This window comes from Hylaeus volcanicus, chromosome 9 (genome assembly GCF_026283585.1).
Source record: "Hylaeus volcanicus isolate JK05 chromosome 9, UHH_iyHylVolc1.0_haploid, whole genome shotgun sequence".
Taxonomy (NCBI): Eukaryota; Metazoa; Arthropoda; class Insecta; order Hymenoptera; family Colletidae; genus Hylaeus; species Hylaeus volcanicus.
The window spans coordinates 2,476,710-2,490,136 of NC_071984.1; the positions used below are offsets into that span (position 1 = coordinate 2,476,710).

The 13,427-nt window shown below is 43.5% G+C and overlaps 1 protein-coding gene across 5 annotated transcripts in view; it reads left to right on the plus strand.

The window, feature by feature from the left end:
* Positions 1–13,427, plus strand: part of LOC128881820 (rho GTPase-activating protein 100F) — a 48,224-nt gene that overhangs the window by 12,530 nt on the left and 22,267 nt on the right. For 4 of the 5 annotated variants that reach the window (XM_054133172.1, XM_054133176.1, XM_054133174.1 and 1 more), the window contains exon 1: positions 12,819–13,293. The exons of the other annotated variant lie outside the window; for it this stretch is intronic. In XM_054133172.1, coding sequence (XP_053989147.1) covers positions 13,021–13,293 — 273 coding nt within the window. In that variant the 5' untranslated portion in view covers positions 12,819–13,020. Of the gene's footprint in view, positions 1–12,818; positions 13,294–13,427 lie in introns of those variants that run through there. 5 annotated transcript variants of the gene reach the window in all.

Here is a 13,427-nt window from a genome sequence, read left to right on the forward strand (position 1 = left end):
ATGTATATTAGAAATTTATTAGATTTGCGTAAAAAGTGGTATATTATGATTTTTGTGGTCGCTGATTACGAATATGACATTAAAATTTCGAAATTCAAAATGGCGGATTCAATATGGCCGACATGTATATTAGAAATTATTATATTTTATCAGGTATAAAAGATGGCCTTCTGAAATTTTTACCTGAAATGCACTCCTTGTCACTAAACAAGATGGCATCGTGTTCATTTTAATACGTCAATTTTCATTTTTCGAATTTTGACCAGGTTTTCGCGATTTCAGACCACTTGGAGACAGTGTAAATCTGAAAATTGATTCACGTATACTGAATAATTTAGAGAAAATTGGAGAATATTATTATTTATAAAATTTTCCCGACTCTCTTCGTGATTAATTCCCCCCGCTCAGTACGCGTTCAATCTACTTTCGTTAGCGCGGCGAGATTGTAGGTCGAATTTTTGAAGACACAATGGCGGAAGAGGGTATTCTAGATATCCATGAGGTTGTAGAGTTCATCGCGAGGGACAAGACACGGTAAGGCAGTCGGACTGAGACAATAGAGGGAGCGTTTCAAAGGGAAAATCGAGAGAATGGAGAAAAATGGAGGGTCGGACGAGCCAGTATAAAATGCAGAAGGTCTCGACCATCCTTTGATTTTAATAGATCGGCCAATGAACGAAGACCCTCCCCTGTAACACGTTAATGAAGAGCCGGCTATCTTAACGCGCCTCTAATGCGAAATCAATATCTAATTATCCCTCGCTAGCCCTTTTCATTCCTCCACCAGTCCATGTTCTCCCCACCCATCTGAGAAAAGATTCTTTCCGTCGGTCACTTTGTTGTCTATCAATTAGTGAAAAATTCAGAACTATTCAGAAATTTGTTCGGGGGACCAGTACGGAATTTCATAAAATATTGTTGCCTGGAAATGCATGCGTAAATCTGGCAAATTTGATCGAAAAATTGTTGTCGATTTAATAGAAAAAGGTAGAACAGATTCGGTGCGTACGCAATGTTTGCCAGTGATACGGATACCTTTGAGACACTCGTACAAAAAATGAATAGGAGAATGACGACGACCCTTCACGGGTTTAGCATCGACACGAAAAGTATATACACGCACACCGAGCATATCCGATCGGGTACACACAGACATGAGGAAGCATGTTCAAGAGGAGGCAGGCTATGGTGCGCGTCCTTAAGCGGACCATCGCCACCCTTCCTTTCCAGGTCACCCGTTACCCTGCCAGGGGAGGTTTCATAATTGAGGACTAATTGTCCCGTCTCGGGGCACACGAACCGACCGAGAGGAGTGGAATAAAGTGGCTGGAAAAAGGGGAGAGCCGGGGAGAGCCGGGTGAAGCCTTGGGGGATCCAACGTTGTGCGTAGGGTCGATGGGCAATTTTTGGTGGCTTCCTCGATAGAAGAAGCTTCGGGGCACACGAACCAACCCAGAGGAGTGGAATAAAGTGGCTGGAGAAAGGAGAGAGCCGGGGAGAGCCAGGTGGAGCCAGGTGGAGCCTGGGTGGATCCAACGTTGTTCGTAGGGTCGATGGGCAATTTTTGGTGGCTTCTTCGATAGAAGAAGCTTCGGGGCACACGAACCAACCGAAAGGAGTGGAATAAAGTGCCTGGAGAAAGGAGAGAGCCGGGGAGAGCCAGGTGGAGCCAGGTGGAGCCAGGTGGAGCCAGGTGGAGCCAGGTGGAGCCAGGTGGAGCCAGGTGGAGCCAGGTGGAGCCTGGGTGGATCCAACGTTGTTCGTAGAGTCGATGGGCAATTTTTGGTGGCTTCTTCGATAGAAGAAGCTTCGGGGCACACGAACCAACCGAAATGAGTGGAATAAAGTGCCTGGAAAAAGGGGAGAGCCGGGGAGAGCCAGGTGGAGCCTTGGGGGATCCAACGTTGTGCGTAGGGTCGATGGCCAATTTTTGGTGGCTTCTTCGATGGAAGAAGCTTCGGGGCACACGAACCAACCGAGAGGAGTAGAATAAAGTGGCTGGAGAAAGGACAGAGCCGGGGAGAGCCAGGTGGAGCCAGGTGGAGCCAGGTGGAGCCTGGGTGGATCCAACGTTGTGCGTAGGGTCGATGGCCAATTTTTGGTGGCTTCTTCGATGGAAGAAGCTTCAGGGCACACGAACGAACCGAGAGGAGTGGAATAAAGTGGCTGGAGAAAGGAGAGAGCCGGGGAGAGCCAGGTGGAGCCTAGGTGGATCCAACGTTGTTCGTAGGGTCGATGGGCAATTTTTGGTGGCTTCTTCGATGGAAGAAGCTTCGGGGCATACGAACCAACCGAGAGGAGTGGAATAAAGTGGCTGGAAAAAGGAGAGAGCCGGGGAGAGCCAGGTAGAGCCAGGTGGAGCCTGGGTGGATCCAACGTTGTGCATAGGGTCAATGGGCAATTTTTGGTGGCTTCCTCGATGGAAGAAGCTTCGGGTACTTTTGTATCGATGAATACAGATGTGGAGAATCGGGATCGAACCACTCAGATTATTGGTAGACAAGTTTATTCAAGAAAATTGGTGGACTACAGTAACAATAACGCGTAAACTACGGTTACCGAAAGCGCGTTACCGAAAAAGAGAGAGGGTAAAAAAGGAAAGATGAAAGGGGAACAGGAGTGAGGGGAAAAGGAGGAGAGGGGAATTGGAAGACAGAGAAGAGGAGAAGGAGAGACGGTTAGAGGAGAGGATGGTGGCAAAGGTAGACAGATAAACGATTTATTTACTATTCCGGAAAAAAAAGACACACAAAAATAGAAGAAGAGGAAGAAATGTGCGATGACAAATCCACCGAATGATAGCGCAGCAAATGATACTCGCGCGTACAGCAAGGTGGTGTCGCGCTTTTTTGTATTGCAAATCGATCGACCACCCTGCGTCTGGATTATTGTTTTCGAATAAAATTGTTTTCCATAAAATCGAGCGGAAAGGGAGGAAGGGTGGAGCTGGTGGGAGGCACTTGGTACCGCGAGCGGAAATATATCGGTGACAGCGATCGCCGAAACAATCCATGTGAGAAGAATGAGTCTCGAGTGTCCCTCGTTTCTATTATATATAAACTCTCGCCTATAAATCGGCCCTGTCTGGCTATGAAACGCGATCCGGAATGGGATGATTAATTTTTCGAGGGCGCTTTCGAATCGTTTTAACGCGTCACGTTCCTGTCGCGATTTTTCCCCGATTTTTTCATGGAATAAAAAATCGACGATCAGGTGCCCTAACGAATTAGAGAAAATATTTCGTGGTCTCTACGAAGCACAAATAACCAATTAAAAATATTTTGTGCTCGCCCAAGCCTTTAAATAAATTACTAAAAATATTCAAAGTGTACCCAGAGGTCCCGATAAATTTGAGAAAATATTTCGTGGTCTCTACGAAGGACAAATAAACAATTAAAAATATTTTGTACTTACTGTCGTCTTCGATTAAATTATTAAAAACATTTCGAGGCCTCTATACCGCCCAGATAAATCACTAAAAATATACTTAGAACGCATTTGAACAGAAATATATTTGGAGTAATAATTTTCGATGAATCGAAAGGACACAAAGATTCTTTTTGTGATCTAGTTATTGGATAGTCTGTCGTAGGCCACTTCAAATTATTGGACATTATCGTTCCAACCGCAGCCCATGTATTCGGTGTTCGATTCGACGCGATACAACGGAGATAATTCGAACGTCCGTCGACGTCTCTCATAATTGCATTATCTTCTCGAAATCAACCAGAATAAATTCAGTTACAACGGTGCCGTGATTTGTGTATGCCAATCACTGCAATTGTCTTCGTTTACATTGGACATTTCGCCTTCTATTCTCCCCTGACACCATTTTTCCTGAAAACAATATCACTTTCGAGGGAAAGAAGCATATTACTAACAGTGTTGTTCCAGCAATTTATTATTTAATAAACGCTACACCTGACGCAATTTATTATGGCAATTTGGAAAGTTGGGAAGTAAGTACAACTCAACCGTTCTCTTTAAAATTAATTTCAAATTAAATTAAACATTGAAGATTAAAATTGAAAACTATTAAATTCAAAAACAATTTGTATTTCGTTGACACCTGCGAACGACAATTAATACGCAAAAGTGTTGTTCGCAATGGTTTGGGGGTGTGAATAAAAAGTTCGTGACCACGTGGGGGGATGTAAGGTGGGGGGGATTTCCGAGCGACAATTTGCGAGCAGTAATTTTCAGAAACAAATGCACGAGACCACTTGCAGTTTGCAAAGCCCTTCAGGAAATAACAGCGCTAAAACGAGCGGAAATCTCTCCGTGGCGCTCCCGCGACGTTAATCAATTTTTGCCCTAATATTCGAGCAACTCTAAACAAGCGACGGAGCCAACGCAATAATTATCGTACGATATAGACGGTCGTACGAAGGGTGGGGAGAAATTCCGTTGCACGTGAAAACTTTAACAAAAAAAGTCACGCTTTATATCGTCTTTGCGTCATTTTTTCTTAAACGTATCAATCCAAAATGTACATTATTAAGAGAGATATGAATTTCTGAACATTAGACAGTTTTTTACCAATTTTCCGCTAAAGGAATCGGAAAATAGATTTTTTGGATAATACCATATTTTTTACAAATTCTTCACTGAAAGACACACAGCTTTCCGTTTTGATCATTGAAATTCGCTTATCCACTCAAAAGTTATGATTTTTCAAATCTTAATTGAGCCTACCCTTGCGAATTCTTAATAAATTCATTCCTCCATTTTTAAAAAATCAGGTTCTCACTTTAGAGCATAACGTTCTAGACGTTTTTTGTAGGTTTAGGTGAGATCTGTCGCGGAAAAAATGTTTCAATAAAAAATGTTCATTATTATCAGAGATATGAATTTTTAAATTCCAGGCGCCATTATATTATATACATTTTCCCGCCAAAAAAAAAACGGAAAATAGACTTTTTCGGTAATACCATATTTTTTACAAATTCTTCACTGAAAGACACACAGCTTTCCGTTTTGATCATTGAAATCCGTTTACCCAATCAAAAGTTATGATTTCTTCAAATTTGTACCGAGCCTACCCTTGCTAACTCTTAATAAATTCATTCCTCCATTTTTAAAAAATTGGGTTCTCACTTTAGAGCATAACGTTCTAGACGTTTTTTGTAGGTTTAGGTGAGATCTGTCGCGGAAAAAATGTTTCAATAAAAAATGTTCATTATTATCAGAGATATGAATTTTTAAATTCCAGGCGCCATTATATTACATACATTTTCCCGCAATAAAAGAAACGAAAAATAGACTTTTACTGTAATACCATATTTTTTACAAATTCTTCACTGAAAGACACACAGCTTTCCGTTTTGATCATTGAAATTCGCTATTCCACTCAAAAGTTATGATTTTTCAAATCTTAATTGAGCCTACCCTTGCGAATTCTTAGTAAATTCATTCCTCCATTTTTAAAAAATCAGGTTCTCACTTTAGAGCAAAACGTTCTGGACGTTTTTTGTAGGTTTAGATGAGATCTGTCACGGAAAAAATGTTTCAATAAAAAATGTTCATTATTATCAGAGATATGAATTTTTAAATTCTAGGGGCCATTATATTATATACATTTTCCCGCAAAAAAAGAAACGAAACATAGACTTTTTCGGTAATACCATATTTTTTACAAATTCTTCACTGAAAGACACACAGCTTTCCGTTTTGATCATTGAAATCCGTTTACCCAATCAAAAGTTATGATTTCTTCAAATTTGTACGGAGCCTACCCTTGCTAACTCTTAATAAATTCATTCCTCCATTTTTTAAAAATCAGGTTCTCACTTTAGAGCAAAACGTTCCAGACGTTTTTTGTAGGTTTAGGTGAGATCTGTCGCGGAAAAAAGTACCGATCCAAAACGTTCATTATTAAGAGTGATACGGATTTGAAAAGATCATTGTTTCCCGACATGGAAATGTCAGGTTTCCCTCGAGCGAGGCAAACGGAGGCGGATAAATTCCTGTATTTTTCTCCGATAGGATTATACGCGTTGCTCGTGCACGGACGAGCAGGATTACCCAATAAGCGGCTCTTTCTCTTCCCGATAAAGCCTGCAGAAACGTATCCGATTCCGGAGCGATATCTTCCAAGAGACCGACTCGGTCCCGGAGTCGAAAGTTCTCTTCAGGCCTGTTCAAAGCCCGCTCAGAGCGTTCCTTTTATCGGAGTCACATTCTCCAGTCTCTTCGAGGGCTAGACACACACGTATATGCCCATAACCTCGTCTAGATCTTTAAGGACGTAGTTGTGGACAACTCGAATTTCGATGTTGTTCCACTTTCTTTGAGAGGTTAGGTCTAGTCAAGAATTTTCTAAAAATCGACATCTTTCTTGCATTTTACTTTAACTATGATATCTTAAAAGAATATTCTCTGTAAATTTCCTAAAATTCTAAAATTACTAAAAGCAATGATCGTTGGTGCTCGTATATACCAACATTAGCTTCTAATGTTTTGTTGAGATGCGATATGTGGCGTAAATATAAAGTCCCTAGATTATATCTAGTTTCTAAGTTCCGATCTAGGTTAAGTATGTAGTTATAGTTTGAAGAAAGAAAAAAGGAGTGATATAACGGATTTTGGATTGGTGAGACCCACGAGTTTTGTACGAGCTAGTTAAAATAACCAATTGCAAGGGAAACCGATCGACACGTTTTTAACAGTCAACAATAACAATTTATTTTAACTAGCTCGTACAAAAATCGTGGGTCTCACCAATCCAAAATCCGTTATATTGCTCTACCTTTTTTTCTTCAAACTATAACTACATACTTAACCTAGATTTGAACTTAGAAACTATTTAGATATAATCTAGGGACTTTATACTTACGCCACGGATACGTGGACTGTGTCGCCATCTGTTGCGCGAATATGGGGTCGCTAATATATTCGTCCGCGCTTACAGAAGTGACTATAATACAAATCCATTTTCTTTAGGAATTTTCTCTAGGAATTTATTCTTTAGGGATTTTTGTTCTCACAACTCTTATTAGTAATAAAAGTTGCTTGTACATGTTATTTGACGAAATATGCTTCATTTTCACCGAGGAAGTGAAAAATAATAGTTATAGACAATTTTAGATTTTTACCAAAATCGATTCCCGTTGGGAATTTCTGAATGGTCGCTCTTTCATTTTTTAAAAATTAGGTTTTCAATTTACAGAAAAACTTTTTATACGTTTTTCGTAGGGTTCCATAAGATCTACAAGGAAAAAAAAGTTTCGATCCAAAATGTTCATTATTAAGAGAGCTACGAATTTTTAAAAATTAGGCAGCTTCTTATCAACCTTCCGTCAAAGTGAACTCAAAAGTGGGCCCTTTCGGTAGTTTCATATTTTTTAAAAATTCTTTATCCAACGACACGCAGTTTCCCGTTTCGATCATTGAAATCCGTTCACCCCATCAAGAGTTATGATTTTTTGAAATTTTAATCAGGAATTACTCGCCCGGTACAGGATTTTTCTGCAGCCAGCGATGGACTAATTTACGGCGCGGGGCAATATTATTAAAAATAAATTCTATGACTTCAATCACGTCAACGGATGCACGCAACATTTCGAATAGTTTCATTGCGCCGTTTATTCACAATAAATTCGTGAATAAAGCCTTAGTTCTAGCGTTTTACTCGAGCCGCCACCCCCTCCACCCCCCTCCCCCTCCCGACTTGGTAAAAAGCCGGTACACCGGGTGCAATATATGTCACGTATTGCTCGTACATACCGTGGGCACATATCTCTCGCCGTACTTCTGCATGTACATACTCCGGTAGACACATAGAGAGTCCACACTGGCGTGCATCGACCTCCGAGGGGGTTCGCGCGCGCGCGCGCGCACAGACCCAGTGTGGAAATGTGGTCAAACACCCGAAGACAGAGAGGTTAGATCCTCGGAGGAAAAGAGAAGGATGATTTCACGTGCACACGAGCGCCATCGGGGTGAATTCAGTTCAGTCGGAGCCACTCGAGGACCGCTGCGCGCATGCGCGCCGAGGATCCTATCGCGGGATCCACCCACCGTCCATCCCACGCCGCTCGCCTTACTTTCCTGGAATTCTCCTCGGACCGTATTTTTCGCGCGATTCCTGTCCGTTTCTTCTGTTTCACGATGTTTGATTTCGCGTCTCCGGCTACTCCGATGTCTCCGCCACGGAGTATTTTTATCGTCCTCGGTTGGCGCTGAGTTCGACGGGAAGAGGGGGGGCGGGGGTGGGGGGCGGGAGAGGCCGGGGGAAGCATCGCTATCGATCAACGGATGACCTCTTCTTGCGATTTTTTTTGAAATTTTTTTGCTATTTCGAGGGGTTCGACGAAAACTGTAAAATTGACGTGCGATTCGTTTTGTACTTTTCGAGCGGTTCGTTGGGAAATAGAGAGATCCGAGGGGCGGGGAGGAGGATTTCGGAGAGGCGATTCTAGAGTTTTGAGGTAAATTGCTTGCGGATGTTTCGAAATCTAATTTGCCTGGGTTCTACGCGAGTCACTGACTCCATATTGTAATTGTATATCGTATTAATCTCTAATTTTTATTGTATCTAAGGTTCTTAAATAAACATTTCCGATAGTTTCATATTTTTTACGAATCCTTCACTGAAAGCTTTCCGTTTCGATCATTGAAATCCGTTTATCCAATCAAAAGTTACGATTTTTTCAAATTTCCCCTTGCGAAGTCTTAATAAATTCGTTTCTCCATTTTTAAAAAATCGGGTTCTCACTTTAGAGCAAAACGTTCTAGACGTTTTTTGTAGGTTTAGATGAGATCTATCGCGGAAAAAATGTTTCGATCAAAAATGTTTGTTATCAACAGAGCTACGAATTTTTAAAGATCGAATACAAAGGCACAGAATTAATTCCTACTGGAAACCACCCAGCGCAGATACCGCGTTATTGAAGGATTCGCGTATATTCATGACAGAGTAGATAGATGCCCTTTAAAGGAGAACGAAAATAATCACTGCATCCAGGTACTACACGTACGCAGGGGTCAATTTCTTATTAAACACTGCCGTGCCTCCCTTTCACGCTTCCATTTGCATCCTGCTCTTCCACGCCTCCCCCTTCCACCTTCCAAATGGCCTCCTCCACGGAGCTCGCACCCCCTCCAATCGTCGATCGCCGTTCTTCTTCTGGCGAACCGCGAACGATCCTCCCCTCTTTCTCCCTTTCGTCCTCGAACCCCCCACCATCGCGATTTTTTCGACCCCGAACGACGCGCCGTGCGTGCGTACGCCTGCGTACACGTCGTTACTACTTACTACTACGTTTTACTACTGATACTTCCGGGGGCTACTACGCGCAGTAGCGTACCTTTACGTTCCCACCGCCCTGGCATCTTCTTCCCCCCTCCCTTCCCAACTCACCTGCCACCTGACGTCTCGGTTTTTTCTCACCATTCCGATCGTTTCTGTTACCGTGTCGCCTTTCTAGCGCTTTATAAGATTTTTCTGTCGAGTTCCATGCGTATTTTTTTTTTAAAGCTCCCTTCCCCTCCCCCTCTTCGACACGACCATTACCGATCGGGGCTACGTCGTTCGTTCGGCCTAAATTTAGATTAGGATTTTCGAAATTTACAAATAGAATCCGTTCAATTTTGTATGTATTTATTTTTTTTTTTTTTTTAATTCGAGCGTAGTATCGATTTCCGAATTTCCTCATTTTTTCCCCACGATTCGGAAGGGTTGAAATTTGGGAAAACAATATTTTAAGAAATCCGTAAGGTTTACGACACCCCGTGAAATTCTTTAAATATTTTTTTCATTAATTCTAATTTTGCTATATCTTTGAAAATTAAAAAAAAAAGAGAGAGAAACGTGCAACTATTATTTTTAGCCACCGAAAGCACAGAACGAGGATCCCCGTTTCCCCCAAATGGAAATTCACGTCAGAGGCGAGTCGTTTCTCATATCCAACCTCCTTTTTGTTCGCCGGTGGGTAGATTCCGTGGAAAAGTATACGATAGGCCAATGGAGCGGTGCCAAATTGAAACAGAACCGTGGTAAATCGGCCGCCTTGAATCCCAAGCCCAACGGGACACGTATTCAACGTTAGGCTAACCCTCTGACCTGCTTCTACCGCTTTTCGACTTTCGATCAATCGGGAAATAGATTCTCGAAGCCCAGAGAGTAATTCATTCAACAGCTCTCGTTGTGCTTTAAACTTAAAACGATCTTCCAAGGAAATTCGAAGGAGATTCTCTGCGTAATAGGTATTTCCGAGTATACCATGAGATTCTCCATGAAAAAACGAACGAATAATGTCCGATACTATTTTCCCCCGCGACGTTCCGTTTTCGAGAAAATCGAGCCTGAAGTCGTTTGGGGCACGGGCGGTGCGCTCAACGCGTTCAGCGTCGATTTTCGCGAAAACGGTACATCCTACGAAAAAATATCTTTCTATACTTTCGGTTCAGTTTTTCGAGAAGATTCGATTCTGATCGTTACAAACCAAATTTAAAAAAAACAATTGTTGACAAACCACCGCCTGTCTACTTGTTGACGGAACGAAAATTCTCTTTATTTGATTTATTTTTATCCGTCGGAGTTACTTGTCGAAATTAAACGACAGGTTTGATGAAAACCATGGAAAATGAAAGGAATTGTTAGCGAGGGACGGGAAGGATGTCAAGAGAGGACGAGATTGGATGCAATTAGTGGCGAAACGGGCTCGCGAAATAAAACAGGGATAAATGAATATCCTCGAGCTAGTAAAATAGGTCGAAGTAAAAATAATGGAGGGATCGATGACGAGGATTCGTGCTGCCGCGAAAGGGAGACAAATATGAGCTCCGGCTGGAGGAAGGTTTGGACACCCGTAAATCGTGAGAAATGAAGAGTCGGTGGAAACTGAGCGAGAGGAAAGTGCCAGGAATCGGATAAAGGAGTATTGATGGTTGGAGATGACGTAGATAATCGACCCAAAAGCAGAAAACCATGTGGAACAGAGTCGTAGATGTCGAACGTGCTGAAAATACTCGTTGTAGACTCCTGGCCGGTCAGATTGACTTTTAGTGGTTACTGTTTGTTCAGGATTTCTTTTAATTTCATCCAGTTTTCGTCGATTTTCGTAAATTTTCTTTAATTTGGTTTAATTTTCTTCAGTATCGTTCAGTTTTATTCAGTTTCTTCTGTTTTATCTAATTTTATACAATTTCGTTAAATTTCATTCAATTTTGTCTATTTTGTATTTGTTTACCCTGTACAAAGCCCAAAAAGAAAAATTTCTATTGCATAGAGAAATACAGGGTGTCCCAGGAATGTTGTAACACCTTGAAAGAAGTGGTTCGGGAGGTGATTTGAAACAACCTTTTCCTTAGCGAAAATGTTGCCCAAGGCTTCGTTGAGGAGATATTAACAGAAAACCCCGGACCAATCAGAGTGCGCGTATACCAGTGGAGGGCGGTCGCCCAGCGCGTAGCCCACGCCTACAGCGGGCGCTCCACTGGCATCCTCGCGCTATGATTGGTCAGCATTTTCCGTTAATATCTCCTCAACGAAGATTCGTACAACATTTTCGCTAAGGAAAAAGTTGTTTCAAATCACCTCCACTCTGTATATAGAGGGTGTCCCAAAAACGTTGTAACACCTTGAAAGAGGTGGTTCGGGAGGTGATTTGAAACAACTTTTTCCTTAGCGAAAATGTTGTTTCAAATCACCTCCCGAACCATCTCTTTCAATGATCTCCACCATTTTTGGGACACCCTGTAAAAATCAGCTCTTCATCGTATGCGCCAAATCGATACCTTCCAAACTCCCACAAAATGCACCGTGTAAAAATTCCAAGCTCGTTAATATCGAAACACCAAATACGAATTCTACAAGGTGGCTCATTTGTCCATGCTTTCGATTCGCGGTGGTATCGTCATCTCGGCACAAAGCGATATTGTCAACCGTACCATACGTCCCTATCTGTCCCCTTCTTTGTTCCCCGTATCCGTTCGTCATTGTGCGTTTCTTTTGACCGTTTCTCTCCCCGCCACTCTTCATTTCCAGGTCTTTTCAAAGCCTCGCGAGTCGGTAATCATTTTCCTCCGGTTCGAGTTCACCCGCCAAACATCCCTCCTCCACTGTTTCCATTGCTCGCCTCTTTTCAGAATCTCTTGTCCGCCCGTGTTCATCCTTCCTTCGATTCCTCGATCTTTAAATCAAATTTTCCAGAAAAATTCTTGTATCATTTATAAAATATCCATAATCTTCCCGGTTGCTGGATCGCTGATATCGTTTACCTCGATTGACAAACAATAAATACCAATATAAACACCTATGCCGCAGCAAATATTCCTAGAAGTTAATTATCATCGATTTAATTACCCCCAGGCACTGATTAGTCTACATGCGCCCCTAGAGCGCCCCCTAACGTCACCTCGCACACCTACATACACTGGTCCTTCCATTAACATCAGTTCAATCGTAGCCAGGTCGTGAATAAATTAAAAAATCCTGTGCTCCTATTCGAGTAAAAGTTTGCCCATCAGGACAGCCCTGGAGCTGGAGGAAGACGGCGCGAGAGAGAGAGGAGGAGGGCAAACAGCGGAAAACCAGCATTAGAGGGATACCAGAGGCGGAGAGGGGAGCGACACGTACTCAGGGACGATAACTCACGAGTAGTGGTGGGGTGGTACGCGACGGAGTACGGCGAGGATCCGCGAGAGCGACAAGGAGAGTAGCGCGTACGGAGTGGGGGAAGCGTTGGTGACGTCACGGCTGGTCGATACCCACTCATACTCCCTTCTCCAGACGGTAGTAAGCGTGCGCGCGCAGGCGCGGCCTCGCAGCGCTCCTGAGCGCTCTCCTTCCCGCCATATTAGCCAGCATGGGGTAGGCGAGGATGTACGGCAGGGCTGGCTCGGGTTGCTCGTTCTCCCGTGTGGTAATCCGCGTACTCCGTCGCGTGGCAGGACCGTCCTCGAGTCGCGTGGTGTACGGATAAGGGCTGCTGGAGGCCTGAAGAGGTAGATGAGACCTGCGGTGGCTCGACTCGCCTCTACGTTCGCTCGTGTCCTTCGAGGCGTTGGTGCGGACGCATGGATACGCTGGCTGGCACCAAACGCGCTACGACAGGGGGTGAGACGGATAGACGGAAGGAGGAACAGACCTGGACGCAGGGAACGGCCAGGGAGAGGGGCGCCGAGGGTTGGACGAAGCCCGAAGAGCTGCCCGCCGCCGGACTTGCGGACGACACCTCGAACAAAAGGGGTTGTAAATCGGCCGCGCAGGTGTGGATGTCCTTATTGTCCCTCTGCGACCGGATGTGTGGCTCCACCGCGTGGCTCGTCCTCTTCACATGCCTACACAGGGTGCGTTTCAGACCTTCGAGGCTCTACTTTATGGGAAACGTGCTTGCTACGAGGCATAGTTGGTGGAACATGGTGCTGGTCCATTCGGGGCATCCATTTAGGCTAGTAGGTCCTTCCCTGGGGGTTGAGGTCTG